Here is a 20,023-nt window from a genome sequence, read left to right on the forward strand (position 1 = left end):
TCTACTAACTTTTGATCTCAAATTCCTGTCTGAAAAGGCAATCCTCAAAACATATCACACCTACCTGCCCTGTAAGCTGAAAACCCAGGGAGCTGGCTTTGGTTTCAGTGCACGGCAAGATGTACAGCACGAGAAAGAGCCCGCGGAGCAGCGGGCACCGTCCCCTGCGCGGCCTGGGCTCTCTCGCAGGGAGCAGGCAGCAGTGCAAGCCCCTTTCAACCTGCTCATGCCTTGGCTTCACCTGGGAGTGCTCCCATCTCCCACGTGCCTGGGTGGGAGGAGAAGCCAGAAGCCTCTGTAAAGCAGCACAGCCAGTCATGGTGCCAGGTTGGACCAGTTACTGCTGATGGGCAAATCCTGCCTCCTCCACCCACTTCCAAAAACTAATAAATGCAGAGGTACAGACATTCTGCTTGGTCCCAGCATGCCGAAGCCTCACACAGCTAGCAGCACTGGACGGCGATACCCACAGAGCAACGCTGAGAGAGCAACAGAGCTCCATTTCCAGCCTGGCCAGCGCTGGTGTTCAAGGGCCCCCTGCCCCCCTACCACAGGGACAAACTGTGGGAATGTCTTGAGCAGACATAATTATCAAGGCCTAAAAATCATCACCTTAACCCGCTCCACTCTGACTTCCCTCCTTGTCAGGCTGCACACGACAAAGAATTGCTGGTCAAGCTCCCTCTGCCCCGCTGACACTGGGGACGACACTTACACAGATGCTGAAATGGGGGGGCAGTGCTGGGAGCTGGAGGCCAGGGCTATGGGGCTCAAAGGAAACAGGCAAGGGACCCCCCCCCAAGCTAGGACACAGGATGGCTTTGTGCCCCCAATAAGCTCAGGCAAGCTCTCGGATCAGCAAATACTGGGGCAGTTTGCAGAAGGGAAAGCCTGGCTGTGCTGGGTGCCATCTCTGAGACGAACCTTCTTCAGGCTAAACACTGACCCAACTCAATCAGCTGGCCCAGCCAACCCCGGCTCACTGCAGCCCCTGGAGAACAGTCTGTCTGAAAAGGGGGTTATACAACATGATCTACTGTGCTCTGGCTCAGTGTGCTCTCCTACACGCCTTGCTGCCCTACAATTTGCGGTGCGGGGCTTTAACCATGCTGGAACGCCAGCATGGTGCTCTCCACCCATATGGTGAAGGTGTGCCAACAGGCTGCAGTCACCCCTCGTGCCACGCTGCTGAGAAGCGGCTACCGTGACATAAAATAGTGTGTGAGGAAAAGCGAGGCAAACAGGTCTTGGTGCAGGGCTAGGACAGCCCAGACTGAACTGCAGTTCCCTGTGTGGCTTGCCCGAGCTCTGGTCTGTATGAGAAAGTTCATGCTTTTTAAAAAAAAAAAAAAAAAAAATTGGTTCCAAACATATCTCGAGAGTAAGCAACGCTGAAGCTATGAGTTTACAGAGAAGAATTACACTTGCCTGTGGGGCTGTCAACTGCAGTTCACATCTGACAAATGCTCTGCGTGCAAAATGGCTTGAGCCCAGGCTGTTTAAAAAGAGAGGAGGATTTAGGTGCTTGGTACATGCAACTAAGCTGATGGTGGTATAGTATCATTCATGGCCTTAACATTCCATCTCCAACATGTCAGAGAAAGCGTTTTCCTACCACAGCAACGATCCTTTGGGAGCCCTGAGGAGACTTCAAAACCTTTTGTGAAAACATGAACTCTACTGAGGGCCATTTTATAAATTATAAAAATTGCACAAAATGGCTGAAGTGGTTACGAGGCACACGGAAATCCAAATTTCCTGGCTGTACAAAAGGCAGGATAGTCATCCTTTAGCTTCACTTTCAAGACTAGAATTTACTACCACAAAAAATCCATTTCCAAGGCGTCTAACACAGTGAGCCTCTAACACTACCAGAATCACCACATCTTGACAACACAGAAATGTCTGTTATGAGGAAACCCTGCCATTGGGCTATACGCAAAAGTGAAAACAAAGTTTGTACCAGGAATCACTGAAGGATCATTCCTTCCTTTGAAGGAAATGTGAAGCAATACCTGTCCACCATTATACACAAGTTAAACTTCATCAAAGACATCAGCTCTGTCAGCAGTAAACCAATGCAAAATTTCAAAAGTGAAACCCGATGCCTGCCAGGGCGCAGCAAACAAACCCATCCTTGTCATGAGCTAATTTCGTTCCCTTTCAATCTGGTGCTACTCATCACATCTAATGAAGCAAAAGGAGTGTTACTCCATTTTTAGCATCATGTGGATTAAACAGTCTCCATAGCAAGGAGGCCTCCATTACTGAATTTGTCCTCTGAGCAAAACCAGAGCTGAATTGTGAGGTGCCCTTCTCTTAGCCAGGGATACCAACTCACGAACCGTCAGCCTGAGGTGGAGAATAGAAGAATAAGAAAGTTAATCTGAGAACGTTTATGTGCGCAAAGCTCTTACTTGCTGTGGTTTTCAGCCAGGCACTGCAAGACCTGCCCTTCTATTTTAATGTTGCCCTAGCATGCCTGGTCTTAAGACTATGACCTATGACTGAACTCCTTGAGTAATGACATTCTTGCCAATGAACAGAAACATCTTATCTGTAGCAATAACAATGAAATTAATCAAGAATTATATATGCCTATATGTGGAAAAAAATTCCAAACAAAGCTTAAAAAAAATTCCCCCTCCCAAATACAGCCTGGCAGTGAACAAGGACTGAGCCATGCGAGTCCACCTTGTGCTTGGCACCCCACCAACCTGCTGGTACGTGACCATGGCGATGCAGCCTTTCCTGCCTGCATCCAGTCCCACTGCTGAGAACAGGTGACGATGCTCTGAGAACCTGTGACAACAGTCATGTGTGCTTCCACCTTATGTGCCGAGAGCTCCTGAAAGATGCTGCTGGGGAAGATGGTCACATCTTAATGAACTTATCTGCTAATGTTTAGTTCTACTGTATTTGCTGTATCATGAACATATATATGTATAAATATGTATTTTTCCCCTCTTTAAAAGCCTCCCTCCCCATTATCCATGATAATGTGGAGGGTTAGAGGGCTTTTTCTTTTTAAAGTGATTATGAATATGTGCAACCTTTGCTCCCGAGTCATTCACACAGAAAGCACAGACAAGCTCCCCTGCTGCGAGGTGACAGCTCTGTCTGGTTCTGCGGGGCTTTGGTGTTCATAGCTCCACGAGGTCATCGCTGGAAAAAACCGTGATGGTGATGTGACCTGGCACCTCGGCTACTTCTCGGCTGCCTTTCCCTCGGAGCTGCAGAGTCTGCTGTTCTCTGGGGTCACTGGGTGAAGCTGCCAGCACCGCCTGTCCGAGGAACTGGTCACACAGTATGTTGCTGTTCCAGATCTAGGGACAGAAATAAACCCAGCTAAAGCAGTGCTTCTCTCACACTCCACCTGAAAGGGTTGTGCAGGAGGAGGGTCACCCCCATTGACCCCTTGAGAAAGCAGTGAGGAGGGGGCGTACATCTAAATTTAGCTAATTGTCTAGAGAGCCTGTGGGAGATTCTGGATTTGCATGCTCATTTATTTACATACACTATGCAAATAAGGAGCTAAATGCAGCTTTTTGCTTTCTAGGTCACAGCCTGCCTAGAAGAGGTATAAAAATTACCTGTTTGAGCTCATCAGCAGTAAAAACCTACATGCAATCAGCCTGTCTGTGTCATTCTGCCTGCTTGTGCTCACCTCTGCAGTGCTTTTCCTCCGACTGTGTTAGAGCCAGGTCCACACTGCTTACAGCAGGGGACAGCAGTGGTTTTGGAGATGGACATGTTCTTTGTCACTGTCAGGATGGGGTTGGGCATATAGTAAGCAGCAACTGAAATGGTGTTAATAGCGGGTTTTGCAGCTAGTCGCACATGCCAGTCTTTGTGTAGTCTGTGAAGTTCGTTAGTATCTAACTTTCAGTTATCCTGGAAAAGTCAAAGTGTTTCAGCTGCAGACTGTAGAGGAGACGGGGTGAGGTTCCATGTGTAAATCAAGTCTTTACTAAGGATTAGGCAATGCCAAGAACACAGACCATGTTCCATCAGCTATCGTATCAGTTCGCTCTAATCCGTAACTACAGTCTGTGGTTTGGGGGATAATAGTGCTATCATCCTCCTTCTATTTATAGTATTTGTAGAATATACCTATTGGTTCAGAGGCACAGGAGTACTATGCACCAGTACTGCATTAGGCAGTGAGAAGTCAGAAGTTTATCTCTTCTTGCAATGCACTGCTATAAAGCTATTTCAATTTCTGGCACTTATGTGCCACAGCGGATCGACTCACAGATTCATTGTGAGATCACCCTACACCAATGAAGACGACATAGTTCTTAGTATTTGTCCAATACTAAACAACTGTGTGTGTCAAAATGAAATGCTGTTCCACTCGCGAAGTTTTCCTGGACTGCCTCATCTAAATACCAAGCTCTGTTTCTCCAGCTAGTGCTGAGGTTAACAGTGTGGTCTAGTTCCCCACAGGACTAGAACTCAAGGTAAAAAGACTTCTTAGTAGCAGCCTTCGCTTTGGTTTTATTTCAAACACTGACTCTGGACAACACTTGGCTTTTCTTTGTCTCTGTTTCATCAGGTACCAAATGAGGCAAAAGGTAATTCTGTGAATTCCTTCAAAGCCTTGGAATGAAATACGCCTTCTGATCCCTAAGTGTCCTCAGTTGCTGTTTTATGGAAGAGACCTAGACTGAAGAATCAGTAGAGCAGCTGAATAGCTCCAAGCATAGCCCAGTAAGGGGAACAGAGGTTCTCACACTTCTATCCTGGGTATCAGTCATATGAAGAGTTAGCACACGTCAAGGCCAGTGATGCTGTTGCGCTCTCTTACCCACCTTCAGCAGCCCATGCTGTGTGGCTTATCTCACCTGGACAACGATAGGACTGTCGATGTTCTTCCTGTAGAAAATCACTTGTGTGTCAAAGATGGCACTGGTCGTATCATGTTGCACAGAGGAGCGCACGTTTTGGTTCTCACACTTGATAAGCACATAGGGATCTGCTCCTAAAACACAATCAGCAGCACAGCTCTTAGGACACAGAATGGTGGCTGAGACCTGCCCAGAAACCCAGCAGAAGCAATCCCCTCCTGTGCCTGGCAGCACCACTGCTGCTGAGCACAGAACAGGGCACCAGAGCACTCATCCACTGCTAGCTGCCCATCACCGGCAGAGGTGAAATACCTTATTCTTGTAACAACTGGATGCTCAGAGCTGGAAATCAAATGCCATTTGCTGTGAAACCAGCTCACTCCTAAACTGGGATTGCGATTTTTCCACCTTCCCTTGCTGTGCATCCTCCTGGCTCATCTAACAGGCAGTCTTCAAAGTGACACTCTAAGCTCCCCGACACCACTCTAGATGCGAGAGCCAAAATGCATCTGTGCATATGCAATCTGATACGTAGTTCCAGGTGCCTGGGCCAAAATGGAAGGTAAAAACTGTTCATCATCCACAATTCCTATGGACATCAAGGACAGGAACTGCACAGAACTGCTTTTAGATCAGTGAATGCACATCTCAGTGCCCAGCATTAGACTGCCTAGCTTCAAAGTGCTGTCCATTATATTCTGATATTAGTGTTAGGAGTCGTTTTCAAGAAGCAGTTATCTCTCCCAGAAAGTAAAATATTGTCAAAATGCAAAAACATTTTGTAGGAGTGCACTGGTTTCAACAAAGTTTTCTGTGGGAAACTGTCAAAGCAAATCCTCCCCAGTTTCTCATCTCACTGCCATGAACCTGAGACAATTTCTTCGGTTCTATCATCTGGATCAATGTAATTTTAAATTTCCTGTTATCAGAACATGTTTCTATCTGTTATAGGTCCTAGTAAATGTTTTAAATTACACTTTAATTATATGTAACCCACTGAGATTATTCTAGAAATGCTTTGTTGTTTTTACTTTATTATAAATGTTGGTATTTTCTTTCCATTCCTATAGGGAGCAAGAACTCATTTGGAAACACCTGTCAAACAGAATGCACTGTTCCACTTTCCAATTAATTTTTAATTAAACACAAGGACTACCTTTTTTTGTATTTCAACACAGCTATTTCTGTTCATTCCTATTGTTAATGACAGCATATCTGTTTTTACACACCTTCCTACTTTTTAGATATGGATTTTATATAAACCCACTGAACGTGTGTAAGTCAGACCTGTGATCATTTCTTATACACATTTCATCATCATCTCCTTGAAAATGCTGCCACTGGAACGACAGCCATAAGGCAGCATAATTTTAAGGCAGCTTTTGTTTTTTACCAGTTCATACCCAGGATGATCTTCCTCAAGCACATCACTCACACGCAGGAACGGATACCAACACGTCACACAAACCAACCACGTAACAGCTACGTCCAAAACAGGAAGAGCTGCTTCCACTTTGGAGAAAGAAACAGATTTTTCCATATGCTGCACTACAATTACACCTGGCCAGAGATGCGACAGGCCTGTTACCCTGACAACATCTCACACTTGCTATAGCAGGTAGCAATGTGTTGGCTTTTCCGATAGGCAATTACTTTCTGTGTCACTGAAAGTGTGGATTTAGCTCTGGGGCATGGGGCAGCACCACGCTGTGTAATCAGTGATGGAAAAGCTCCCCCCCTTGCAAAGAGATTTGGAAAATGGATCTGAGTAAAATGGGGTCTTGCATGAAATGGTGTCAACTACTTTGGCCGCAGGCAAAGAACAAACAACATCTGATCATTAACAGTAATTAAGAGATAAAGGGCATAAGAAGGGGTGGGGAAAGGACACAGAGCTTAAAGAGGTAACAGGCATATCTGCTGGACTGGGAGCTGTTAATGAAGGGACTTGCTAAGCGCAAGGAAAAGGAACGCTAACATCTGAAAGAAACAGATTCAAATTCTCAGAAAGAGGCAGAAGAGAGGAGGGAGGTAGAGGAACATGAAAGGTACCTGCACAGCACGACCTCATGATGGCATTGCTGAATGGTCAGTTATATTAGGAGGACTGGCTCCAATTCCAGAACAAAAGAAAGAAATGGGAGAGCTGCACATTTGGGATGAGACAAGAGTCATTCTCAGCTACAGTTGGCCCAGTTCTTTGCAGCTCTGGGCCTGGTTTATTTACAGTACAAAGACAATGCAGAAGAGGCTATTAACATGGAAAAGCAACATCCTAGTATTTGCCATGAGCTGGGAATGAAAAAAACTGGAGCTGCTACTCTGCTAACTGCTCTGGCAGCGGAAGGAGGACAGGGTTGAGTTCTCAGGCACACGAAGGACTCAAGCTATGCCTTGGACACCATACTGTGTATAAACAGCTGTTTCATCTCAGTCCTATGGCCATGCTGCCATGGCATGCAATGTATTAGGAAGTTGTACGAAAGAACAGTGCAAAGGAAAGCTGAAACCTGTAAATGCCAGAAACAGTTGAACAGTAATGACATTTCTAAAGCTTAAAGAGATCTATGCGCAGTAGTCTACGGCTAATTTTTTTTGAGAATTGGACTGAGGATCTAACATCCACATCCTTCAGCACTCTACCGAACAGAAAAGGCTTTCTAGAACATGTTCTTGAGAAAAAGTTCTCAGAGACATTCCCACTCTCCTCCAGCTAGACCACCCTTTACTGGTGGTCTATGAGTGAGCTATGACAAACTCTGTCACTGGAAAAAGACATGGGCCAAACAGAGCAGACACAGTGCTGAGGCACAAGCACTGCCTTGGGAATTACAACAGGTTGTTTTGCCTTTTGCAGTTGAGTCTTTGCTCATGTGATAGCCCTTAGCTTCTCCTGCAATACAGATAATAAAAGGGAGTCTTTTCCACTGGCTTCAGTAAATCCTCCCTCCATCTCTGCTCCATTTTCTCTCTGCTTCCTTTCTTATGCTTTGACTGGGTATTTACCAGCAGCTTTTTGATTTCTCCTTCCCTGTTTCTCAGACTGCTCCCAAGGCAACTGCCATTGAAGTACCAGATACCCTGCTTACCAGGTATGCCACATACGAGGGATCACAATACCTAGTTTAGAAAAGAAGAGGTGAAAGGCAATTAAACATGCGAATTCAACATGGAATTTCAGTGGGATGACTTAAAAATGCAAAAGGTGATCTGTTCTCAAAGATAAGCTCTTGGGGAAAGAAGTAGCAAGAGCAATTTTTAAAACAGACTTGGGAATGAGAGACAGAGAATCTCCAAGCAGACAGCGCTTCCTCATCTTCTTCCAAATCTGCCACTGCGCTTGGCTCACAGATAGCTGGATTAACTTCAGAACAAGCTAACTCGGAGAGAGGTACTTCCAAGAGAAGCAGCCTATATGCATCCAGAATTGAGTCTGGGCAACTAGATTCATCCACTATTCTTGACAACAGCAAACCATCCATTATTTTTTCCAGCCAGGACAATGGATCAAAGACAGCAGCAAGGAGGGTCTTTACAATGAACATTTAAAATAGAGATTAAACAACCTTCCTCTGGCAGGGAGCAGGGTTTTGATGACAACCAGCTCGTGAACAAGGCCGGGTGTGCACTTGCTATGTAATGTTCATTCTCTTCCAGTTTTGTTTAAGTAGTTGCTCAAAAATTTGTGCTAAGCACAACTCAGATGACAGTGATGGGCTTATGTGAAGAACAGCGCATCCAAGTCTGAAATCCCTCTACTCAAGTTATATTAAAAAAAACAGTATCTCTGTTGAGGCTGCTCTTACTTTCCACAACTGCATACCCCGGTGTCAGAGTATAGAGATAGTTTGTCACAGAGGTGTAATGCTACGTCTCAGTTCTCAGAAGCTTCAGAATGAAACAAAATCTCCTCCTTTATCATGAAGTTTTGTCTTCTCTCTATGCAAAGGGATGGTAGTGACAAACCAGGCAGGTGGCTGGACAAGGTGGAATACAGCTGACAGGTGACAGAGACTGAGCATAAGAAAAAAAGCATCTTGAGAGCTGAGATGCTGCAGATCAGAAGGTGAAGAAGTCAGGAAACCCTTGTGAAATGCAGTGGGGCTAATCAGACACAGCAGCTCACAAAGAAACAAGTTGCCATCAACCTTCACACCAGAAAATGAGTAACCTTTGTGTGAGGTCCTCTTAGCAGCAGGCAAACACAACCACTTAATCTACCTATTTTCCACTTGAATAAACATATTGACTGTGCCTAACCTGAAAGGAAACCTCTACTTGTCAATCCCAGTGGCAATTGCTATGTGGCCTCTTCCCTCACCTCACAGTATTGATTAGACTGGAGGCTGCTGTTGACTTTTAAGTCTAGTTCACATCAGGAAATGCTCCAGGAGCAGCAGCTAAGGCTGGTATTTCGGTAACTGCCCATATGCCTTTGAGGTCTGAACTCATTTCTGAGAAAGCTGGTCTTTTTCAAATGCCTGGCTGCTATTTCTCCTTCAAATAAGCATGGGATAAGGGTCCAGGTGTGGGCCCAGAGAAGCCAGAGAGAAGACAAGAGATGACAAGGAGTTGCATTCTTTTGTGGTGGTATTAGGAAGCAATCTTAGAATATGGGATATTTAATGTTCCTGGATACATTACTTTCTAGTGCAAATTTACAATCCAGCCAGTGTGCTTCAAGGAATTTCTACATCCACTCTTAATCTACCAAAAAAAACCCAAACCCCAAATGTGAGGAGCATGTACCATACCCAGCTTTTTATGTTACCAAAAATGGACTCTAGTATCAATCAGGAGCTTTGCCAAATTTCCCAGCAAGGTGCCCTTAGAAGGCACAGTGCCAGCTATGGGCGTTACCCTTGTCATTGCACAGCTTGATTTTATTGTGTAGCACAAATGTCAGCAGTGCACATTTGGCTTTTTTTTTTAATTTACACACTCTCCCTATTTCATTTCTCTGAAGCTGCTAGAAGATGTGGCATTCTGCAAGACAGTCTATGAATGTACTCTGTGAGTTGGAGATACTTACAGGAAAAAAAGGCTAATAAAGAAAGATTCAAACAGGGATTTCACAGCAGAATTCAAGATATTGGGGAAGCTACTGAAGTAACTCAGCTCTCCCTCAACAGCCCCTGAATGGATGAGATTTGGAGCTACAGGCTGAAAAAAGACAAAAGCTTTTACTGAAAGTTTTATGTTGATACAAAAGGAAAATATTTTAACATTTTGGTGAAAATTTATTCAAAGTCAAACAATAAGATTCATTGAGGCTTTGCATTCAAATTCCCTTATGTTTTTGATGAATTTAAAAATGGTATATTGTTTCACACAGGAAAAGGGAAACACTTCAGAAAAAAAATTGACAATGGTAGACTGATTTTTTTCAGCCACTTGATGAATTCAATACTAATTCACAAATAGTATCACTTGACCCAATTCTGCATTTTTTCAGCAGATAAAATAATCAAGCAGAAGTTTTGCTTAGGTTTAAACAGAAAATCTGTGAGTTCATTTCCTATCGACAGTTCTTCCCACAATAGGTTACCTTTTCAGTTCTGCCAGGATAATCACCAGCCCAACACTGGATGCTGAAATCAAAGTGCAAGAAGATGCTTCAACTCAACCTGACCATGTGTGGTGGCACTGAGTCCTAAAGGTATTTGGGCTATGCTGTAGTTAAGAGTATCTATTACACATTGCCTGTAAGTCCTGTTTGTGTATTCCTGAGGATCGGTGTCACAATGCACCAAATCCAACAACACTCTCTGAAGCTGAACCTTTGGCAGCTGCAGGCAATTGTTTTTAATGATCTTGTCAAGGCTGTAATTGTGCTAAGGATTGTGAAACGCTAAGGGTGGAGAATTGGCTTTTATTGCTTTACTACAGGGAATGTTAGAGAAAATGGTTTAAGGAATTCTAAAAGCAAAAAAACACACCCTTAAAAATGAAAATGTCCTTCACAGGGCAAGAACAAGAACATACTGCCCCTTTTCAATGCACTGCTCCGCTATTCTTGTCACATATAGCTCCTTCAGCCTCACTCATCCATCCTGACTTGCTGAGAACGTGGAGCCATACCGCTTGTTTGACTGAGGTGTTTGTGGCTTCTGTTTTTCTAGAAAAGTACCAAGAAAAATGAATGGAATCAGTTTTCTATCTCTCTTCCCTCCAACATTCCTGTGCCCTGAAGAGACAACCAGACTTAACAGAAAGAGGCTTTCACAGTGAAAAGTACATTCAGTCACTACTCAGTGGATGCCAGGAATAACTATGAAAAGGGGACTGGAATAAAATTGTAGCCAGCTGGTGGGAGAAATTTTACAGCTCTTTGTGAGACTGAAGATTAACTGTACTACAGGTCTAAGTCTAATGCCTTCTCTCCACAAGAACTTAATGCAACTAATCCCCATATCTAACACTGAAGAGAGCTGAAGAGTTATCTGGAGCAAACACAGCAGATGTTTCAGGAACCTCTTTAGTTTCCTGTTCCAATTTCACCGTAGTATCTCTGCTCCTTTGCTTTCTCCCTCCCAACCACTCAGTGCTGGATGCATCTACCTCTTCCTGTTGCACTGGTCATGGAAAATGAAGGCCAACAGATGGAGAGTAGGAGTAGAAAATGAGGAAGCAAATGACAACTGGACAAGTCTCCTAATTAGCTGTCAACATCAGGTGCCAGAAAGACATTTTAGTGTCCTGAAGGACACTTCCTTTGACACGTAGATACACGGTCTTGTACAAGTCATTTAAATTCTCCCTGTCCGAGCTTACCCAGCTGAAAATCGTTGTTTGAAAACCGTAATTTCCTCCCTGAAGGGCTGTTAAGCTTGTGGTAATGAAGGACAAGGTGCTCTGAAGGCCGTGAATGACATTGCTGAGGTAAGTGTAATACACTACATAAGTCAATGCGATTCAGCTGTCTCCCTGGCTGTTTTCCATTTAGAAAACACATAACCCTGAAAGGTGAATTTCTTACTAATCCCCACAGGAAAACTTCTCAGAGGGTCTGGCTACTACTGCCTAACTGGACCAGCACAGATGACTCGTAACTCTTGCTGTTTTACATCATCTTATTCATCTGATCTCACCTTTTAAGCAGAATTTACAATGTGCTGAAAAAAAAAAAAATCCCATAAATCTTCAGGTTTTTTGGATAATTTCCGAGTGCTTACATGTCAACTCAGATCATCTTTAGAGGACTGAAGCAGCCCTTTCCACTCTTCCAGGCTCGCTTTACACTTACCACCTGATCTGTCTTGCTTCTGTAAACCCTCTGCAGAGTGAATTTTGATTTGGGTGACTCTGCGTGGATAGCCACAAAGAAGACTCCAACATGTCATTTTAGGCTTATCTGCCTTCAGCTCCCTGAAAAATCACGGAAAAGCAATTGAAGCAACGAATGTCAAGCAAATAATCAATAGTTGTAGAAATTTGGCATTTTCAGAACATGAGATTTGTACTCTTTCCTTATCTACCATTTTGGAAGTTTGTGGTACAGAAATGACAGACTTAAGAAATAAAAACAGAGCAAAACAAAGTAAACCAAATTTGTGTCATCTTTCGCATGGCAGCAAAAGTGGCAGGAAAAAACCCCCACAACTTTAAATTAATGGAAAATAGTATCAAAGCAAGAAAAAAATCAGCAGGCCTGATTTCATGAAACTTTAGTTTTGCCCTCGCAGACAACCACCGGTCAAAGAAATAAACAGCAAATAAACAAAACAAATCAACTGTCACTGCAAGCACCAGTGCTTAGTGTTCTGACCTAGAACTGGAGGCAACTACAAAAGACAAACTAAAAGGTCAAAAGACCCAAACTGAATTGTCGACTAGGTTCCTAAGTAAAAATGTCCTGACCACGCACAAATCCCAGTGAGCCATCTGGAGATTCTTGGAGGTGACCCTGACCATCTCAAGGGCCTGGTTGTGGAGTGATACGAGCTAGTGAGTCAGGGATATTTGAGGGCAAGCAGGCAAGGTGCCTCCAAGGAGGTGCAGCTAATGTGGGCAAGGGAAGATCTCACGTAGCTGTGAGTGCAACGTACCTGAGTTTTGATGGCACATCTGTGAAGAGTCTCAGGATAAACTTTGTAATGATGCCAGGATGATATGTAGTTGGGATAAGGATGTAGCGGCCTTGCTTAAGGATCCTCTTCAAGAACACAGTGCGTGTGTTGATGTACAGAGATGTGGCCACTCTCTCCTGCACAGTCAGCTTGTGTAGTCGATAGCTTCTGTTATCCTCCACCTACAGCCAGAAAACAGTATAGAGATTAATGCAAGGAGGGATACCAGAGCGAACAGGCAGAATTTTTCCTGCACATCACAGCCTTTCACAAGCAGAAAAGACAACGTACAATAAAGGCAAATGGTTTGGCCAATGGTTTTTCACCCACTGAAGCTGTGGCAAAGATAGTCCTGACGGGCAACCCAGTGCTCCAAGCACTAGCCCACACAGGCTTCCAAGGAGTGCTGTTCTGCACTTCACTGCATTGGTATATACACGTATACACCTAAGTGAAGGTGAAAGTTTGGGGCTGGCAAAGACACGTATCCACTAAGAGACATAATGCTACTGCAGAGTTTTCAATACTTCCAGAGATGCATGCGCACTCCAAGGACTCCACCTGTTGAGCTACATTGCCATCTTGGATGGGGCTGAGATTCATCTGCTTTTTTCTCTAGCATGTAGAGAGAGAATTCCTGTCTCACATAGCAGCCTCTCAATCCAGATGCACACAGCTGTATTTTCATTGCCCTTTCCTGAATACAAAAGCCACAGAATAACCATTTCTGTTATGTTCTAAGCCTTGAAGCTGTGCTTAACTCTTAACATCCTCTTCAGGGAACTGACATCTGCCACAACACAGTTAAAATATCAGCCTATTTCTTAAGCAGCTCCTGGGGGCAAAGACAGCCCTACATGTTTTTTCCTGGGAGTTTGTTTGTCTTCAGATAATTTAGGCCATGGTCTTCCAAAGGCCTTTAGTCACGATAATGAGCGTGGTGGGTTAGAACGCTTCTGAAATAGAAAAATTATTGAAAAGAAATAAAGATAGACCACTGATACTTTTCTAAAGGTGTGATTTTCTTTTCCAAGCTTTTCCAAATTAGATATACAGGCAGGAACAGGGCAAAGTAAATTATACTATTTTCTATAATGACACTTTTCAATATATGTGGTTAACAGGTGATTGTCAAATGAATAGGTATGATGCAGATGTCAGCAGCTCTAACTGACTGTTAAGAACTGACTGTTTTTCAGGGTAGGGCTATAGACTCAGTGTAGTCCCACTAGCTATAGCAACAGATGATAAAATAATCCTGATCCTCAGTGAAAAAGCAGATGCATTGCTGTTTCTCTTGCTTTCCTCCTTCTTTGAGTTCATATGTTTTCATTCCACTCAATTTGCCCTGGGAGTGGGCAAAATTACTGTCTGGGATCCCTTTGGTTCCTTTTCACATATTCTCATTTCCTCCTCACTACCCCAGCTTTTGAAAATGCTCTTGACTTTTTTCTAAGTGGCAAAAGAAAAAGTGCAGACTTTTCAAACTCACTTGGCTGTATTTGCTGATGAAATGGAGGTAGGAGCCTCCAGTGAGAAGGAGAAAAAAAACCCAAACCTCCATGTTTTAAGCATTAATATTTTTTTGTCTTTCTCTTCAAAGGTTGGGGTAGGAAAAACACTTAAAATTCTTTTGCAATGGGAAAAATGACTTATGTTCCTTTAGTTCAAATAGAATTTGATAGCCACAAAGAAGACTCCAACATGTCATTTTAGGCTTATCTGCCTTCAGCTCCCTGAAAAATCACGGAAAAGCAATTGAAGCAATGAAATATCTAAACGAAATCTAAAAAAATAGAATTTGAACTAAATTAAATTTAGGTCAAATATTGTGTCTAATGTCAGCTCTGGTGACTAAGTGCAGTACACACGCAAAGCTCATGTTGAGAGGACAGCCACATCCCACCATGATAATCATGCCTCTATCTGCCAAAGATCTCATTGCCAGGATGAAGTAGGACTGCTGAACAAACTCTGAACCAGGAGTGCAGATGGCTGCCTACCTTGAATATTTCAAAGCCAATAGGGATGCTGTCTCCCTTCCCTTCTTTCTTGTATTTGCGGCGATCCTCCTGTTGCAATGAAACCAACACTTTGTCCTCAGTCTTCTTAACATCAAAGACATACTAGTACAAGAGAGAAGAGGGTAAGCTGTTAGAAATGCCTTAGGATACCGAGGATAAAGTCATCACCAAAGAAATACCTGCATACAAAGGAGGCAAATGAAAATACATTTGCGGGTGGGAGGAGAGTTCTCCATAAAACAGACATTCACAGCAATTCACAGATGAAAATTACTGCTAACAATAAGGATATTTAAACCAAAAATATCAGAGACATCAAAACAGGTAATTGACATAAAGGAGAGCATAAGACAGTCTTACTGTTGAGGCAGCAGAAGAGAACATCTCTTGAAAGCAAAAGACAACAGATTATGTTTTATTTAGATATATATAAATCAGGAGTGAGATAAAAAAATTAAACCAACAGACTCCAGATGGGGGTCTTTGATAATTTTTGGATTCTTCTTTTAACTTGAATATCTAAACAGGGCCTGTAAATTTCAAATATCTTTATATAGGACCTGCAAATAAAGGAATCTTCCAAATCCTAGTTTTAAAAAAAAAAAATTTCCACAACTTTGCTCCACACTTACAATTTCTATCTAATATAAGAATGACAAGAATGCTAATGGTTGACTTTCCCAGTTTTCCTGAAAGTCTTAGGAATACCCAGTAAAAAGGGCTGAGAAGGACTCCATCTTTAACATGCCAATCTTTTATCCAAACTGTTTAAAGCAAACTTGAATCAACTTGGGTTTAAGACCAATCAAAGGAAATTATTTTAAGTTTAGGCAGCAGTTCCCATCTCAGTAAATCAGGCTTGAATTGCTTACGTTATTAAGTATCAGTATCAGACCAGTTCACAAGTATGTACCCTTTCAGTAGGCAAAAAGGGTCAGATTGTTTAATTCTTTGTCGTACAAAGAAACACCTATCAAATTCATTCACTCTTACAGACTCCTTTAAGTTGTGTTTCTTTTGTGCATACAGAGGGCAAATCTGAGCTGTCAGAACCAGTGGAAGGGAAGGGGACACTACCTATGCCAAGTTTAGACAGATGCTGTATTCTTCCATACTCAAAGACCTTTCAATGTGAAGGAAACAAATAAATGCATAAAACTGCAGCGGTGCACAGCTGGGTACTATGTGCATCACATGTTCTGATTTAAGCTGAAATTCTCCGAGATAGCATGGAAAGGAATATCATCAGTGGTTCAATTTCCCCCTCCCTGCTCCTCCAAGAGCTGCTAAAGAGCACATCCTCATGGAGCTTTGCTCTGAGGTAGATACTGAGATTGCCTTGGTTACTGTTGTGGAATGATCCCCTTTAATGACTTCTCATCCCCCTGTGGTTAGAGCTCTGCAGAATAAGGCACCATCCCATTTCTCATCCCTGACCCTCACTCAGACAGTGTCACACCCACATGGAGTAAACAGCAACCTCTAGCACAGCTGGCTGAAGCACAGCAGTATTGGAAAGAGAATCAATACTTTCCCAAGCCTCTGGGCTTCATTAGTTGTTCATGGTATTTACAGCCCAGATTGGCCTCCTACAGAACTACTGCTTGCTATTCTGGGCTGGCTGGCTTTTGGTGCAAATTCAATGCTTCTCTGTATTCTCATTTGTGTGCTGTATCAACGTTGTGGCAGAGAAAGCACAGGATCCTGAAGAGTCCTAGGGGTTGTAAAGAGCCTCTGCAGAGAGACTCTAAAAAGCAAGATATAAATACGCAGCAACATCTTGTTTTAATTCTTGTCCCTGTTGAACCATATGCAGTGTTACCTTGTCAGATAGCCTAGAGTGGTCCAGGGCAAACGGAGGTGTGGGAGGGCAACTGTGAGAGCGCAAAAGTGCTCTTGGTCTGATGAGAGGTATGCAACTGTGATGATTTTTGATCTGATGACATTTCAGCTGTCCTAATGGGTAACAATCCGGAAGTCAGCAAGTGGCTGTAGGAATACATTTATACCTAAATGTCCTTATTTTAAAGGGACTGGAAGTGTCACAATCCCTCTCTGTACAGATAAGCTTTGCAGGAGGCCTCAGTATCAGGCATTTCACTGAGGGAGAAGAGAGAGAGATTATCTCTAGACTATGGTAGTATGTGCCACAGTAATTTATAATGGCCCTAAGCTAACATAAATGTGTTCCAGCGCTGCTATTAAGAGCCTTTTAATCAACTAGCCTAGAGATAAAACTAGAATAAAAAGAACTTCCATTGCATCAGGCATTGCACTCAACCGTGGCATGTATATTTTGTTCTGTGGCAGCTAAACACTTACAAATTAGACCCAGACAAGCACTTGGAATACGTCCAGAATCAAACGGGGTATAGCTGAATAAAATCACCCTCTGGAAATGAGGCATTGACAGAAGACAGAGCAGTGAAGAACTGCTTCTCCATCTGCACCTATGTGACAGTATGAGCTGGGAGTTTGAGATTCACTCCTAGTCTGAACAGCAAAAGGCTGCACTTCTCCAATATCCTGCTATGAAAATGGAGGGTTGCAGACAGAAACCTCCCATACAAGGGCAGAGGAGCAGACACAAGAACATCTTTAATTAATCTAAAGGATGTGGTGAAGTATAAAAGAACAGAAAGGTCCATTTTCAAAGTAGTAACTAAAGCAGTAGGTGCCCAGATCTCATTGACAGTAATGGAAGTTTTATGCCTGAATTTGCATGTGCTAGGACGAAAACATACAACACTGAGAAGGGCAGGAAGGTGAGAAATGGAGTAAGAATGGATGAACAGATAACATGAATATCTTGAAAGTTACCAGGTAAGATGAGACAAGGAAAATTCTCTAATGCTGATGAGAGGGTGAGCTTGGGGAAGGACTAGATACTTTCAGGATCTTAGATTAATGCAAAGGGATACTAATTAAATACAGTGGACCAAAGACCTCAGGCTGTTTAAGGGTGTAAAGTGAATGGAGTTCTGTCAGTAGAAAATCAGACTTGCTGCCTTTCTACAACTGGGAAACTGAAAGAAGTCCAGGAACGACTTCACTAATCCTGGTGCGTCTGACTCATCAGCCCCGAACATGATCAGTCCTAAGCAAATATCTAAACTCTTCTGAGAGATTTCACAGAACTCACTGAAACATGCAGTGAACCAGCATACTCCCAGAGGACAGGCACTGGCAATGACACTTCTGTCACGTAGTCACTGCCAACTCTTAAATAGGGTGGATACTTCAGAAGCCCTAGCTAAGTAGATACACGTCAATACCTCACAAAATACAGGGATTCCCACCTGGGGATTCTGAAGGAAGGTCTCTCTGTTATCAAAGCATCCACCAGAGCGATTTAGCAGGGGCTCTGAATTCTTCGCCCAAGCCCCATGCATCATTTTCTTCTCCCAGGTCTTGTGGATACTGAAGTAGGAGGTATTCACAACCCGGCAGATGTCCACGTCAGTGAAATTCTTACACCAGTCCTCAAACGTCATCCTATTTCATGGAACACCAGGAAAGTAATGGTTTATTTAAAAATAAACAGTGATACTCACGCAAAGAGCCAAAATAACACACAAATTCTTCCAGTAATTTAAGAAGAGGCATTGCTCAGCTGTCCAGAGGACAAACTGATTCACTGGAAAGGTCTCCATGTGGAAATATTTGTGAAGCCACAACCACACTTAGAACTTAATTTAGAGAAATACCATCTCAGTGTGTTTGGTCAGCTCTGGATTTGCTCCGTTGCAGTACCTAAGCCTAAAGGCTAGGTTGTATCTATCAGGCTAGATTTGATAATACATATTTTGCAAAGGCAAAAGAGATTTCCTGCAACCAGAGCGCTATCCACTCCTCATTATTACAGTCCTTATTGTTACATTTGTCCCTGAGCATGACTCAAACCTCTGTCCTCCGGACATAACTTTTATTTAGCACCATCTCAATGCTATAACTATGCCTGCTAAAGTGACAGACTGGACCACAGAGCAGTTAAAAAATATTCACCTCCCCCAACAGGTTGGTATCCCTGAACTACTATCATGTCCTAGCTTATTAATAGGCCAGAACTAAACCCTACAGCTGGCTTCCAGTTGCCAGTTCTGACAAAGCCAAGCAAACAGAAGACTTGTCATACTGAGCCCTACCACACATATTGATGATCTACTGAAGAAGTTGCTGGACTGCCTCAGTGTATCTAAGCTTTAAAGCAGAGTCAAAATTATTAGAGTTCTAAAAATTCTGTAGAGAATGAACACTTCTTGTGCCCATGCTGGAAAACACCAACAAATATCAAAATTCATTGGCTGCAATTGTATTTACAGATACCTCAGCTAATGGTTGACCTACAAATCCTACAGATAGGCACAGTAGTCAGTAAACAGGATTGACAGTGTGTTCAATATTTGGCATTCTGTCATGTAAACCAGCACATGTGTTGTCTTGGATTTTGAGTGAATGTCCTAAATATAGATAATAGATGTTGGGGGTGTTTGAAACTTGTATTTACTAAGAGCTACTAATTTTGTTCTGCTAGATTTTAATCCATTTTTTTCTTGTCATCCCTTGAGAATTTAAAAGAAACAGACCTTGTGCCAGGACTGGATAATCTTATCCATTTGGGGAATTTGTTTTCAGAGCTGTTAAATGGCAGAATTAATGACAATTACTCTGTATAGCCAGTATCTCCAAACCCTTCACATGACTCCCACTCACCAGAACTCTCCATCATTCTCAAGAGTGAGTCCCAAGCTCTTACGTTCTGAATTGCTGACTTTCTTCCACTCCTCAGAACTAAAAGGAAAAAAAAAAGCAGGGGGGAGAACAACAAAGATGATTAATAAATTCTCTCACCTGGGAAAAAAATTGCAAGTAAAATTCTCTCATGGTCCCTTGTTGTGAAGGTAACATCAGAGTACTGAAAGGAGAGATGATATTCAGGAAGAAAGTGCAGAGCTTACAGGAGGAGTTTTAAAACATTAACTGATTTGAAAGCTACTAAAAGAGTTGAATGAGAGACTGGCACAACTAGAGCAGAACCTTATTGATTTTCTTTGTCACACTCTCCCTTAAGAAGCTTAAA

At 42.9% G+C, this 20,023-nt stretch overlaps 1 protein-coding gene across 1 annotated transcript in view; it reads right to left on the reverse strand.

The window, feature by feature from the left end:
- Positions 1-3,003: 3,003 nt before the first annotated feature.
- The window catches only part of LOC104619259 (calpain-5-like), a 55,288-nt gene continuing 38,268 nt past the window's right edge, over positions 3,004-20,023 (reverse strand). The window contains exons 6-12 of the mRNA XM_010285067.1: positions 19,657-19,734; positions 18,243-18,438; positions 14,923-15,045; positions 12,899-13,101; positions 12,097-12,218; positions 4,848-4,984; positions 3,004-3,326 (exon numbers count right to left, since the gene is read on the reverse strand). Coding sequence (XP_010283369.1) covers positions 3,144-3,326; positions 4,848-4,984; positions 12,097-12,218; positions 12,899-13,101; positions 14,923-15,045; positions 18,243-18,438; positions 19,657-19,734 — 1,042 coding nt within the window. The 3' untranslated portion in view covers positions 3,004-3,143. The remainder of the gene's footprint in view (positions 3,327-4,847; positions 4,985-12,096; positions 12,219-12,898; positions 13,102-14,922; positions 15,046-18,242; positions 18,439-19,656; positions 19,735-20,023) is intronic.

The sequence above is a fragment of the Phaethon lepturus genome, unplaced genomic scaffold (assembly GCF_000687285.1).
Source record: "Phaethon lepturus isolate BGI_N335 unplaced genomic scaffold, ASM68728v1 scaffold34820, whole genome shotgun sequence".
NCBI lineage: Eukaryota > Metazoa > Chordata > Aves > Phaethontiformes > Phaethontidae > Phaethon > Phaethon lepturus.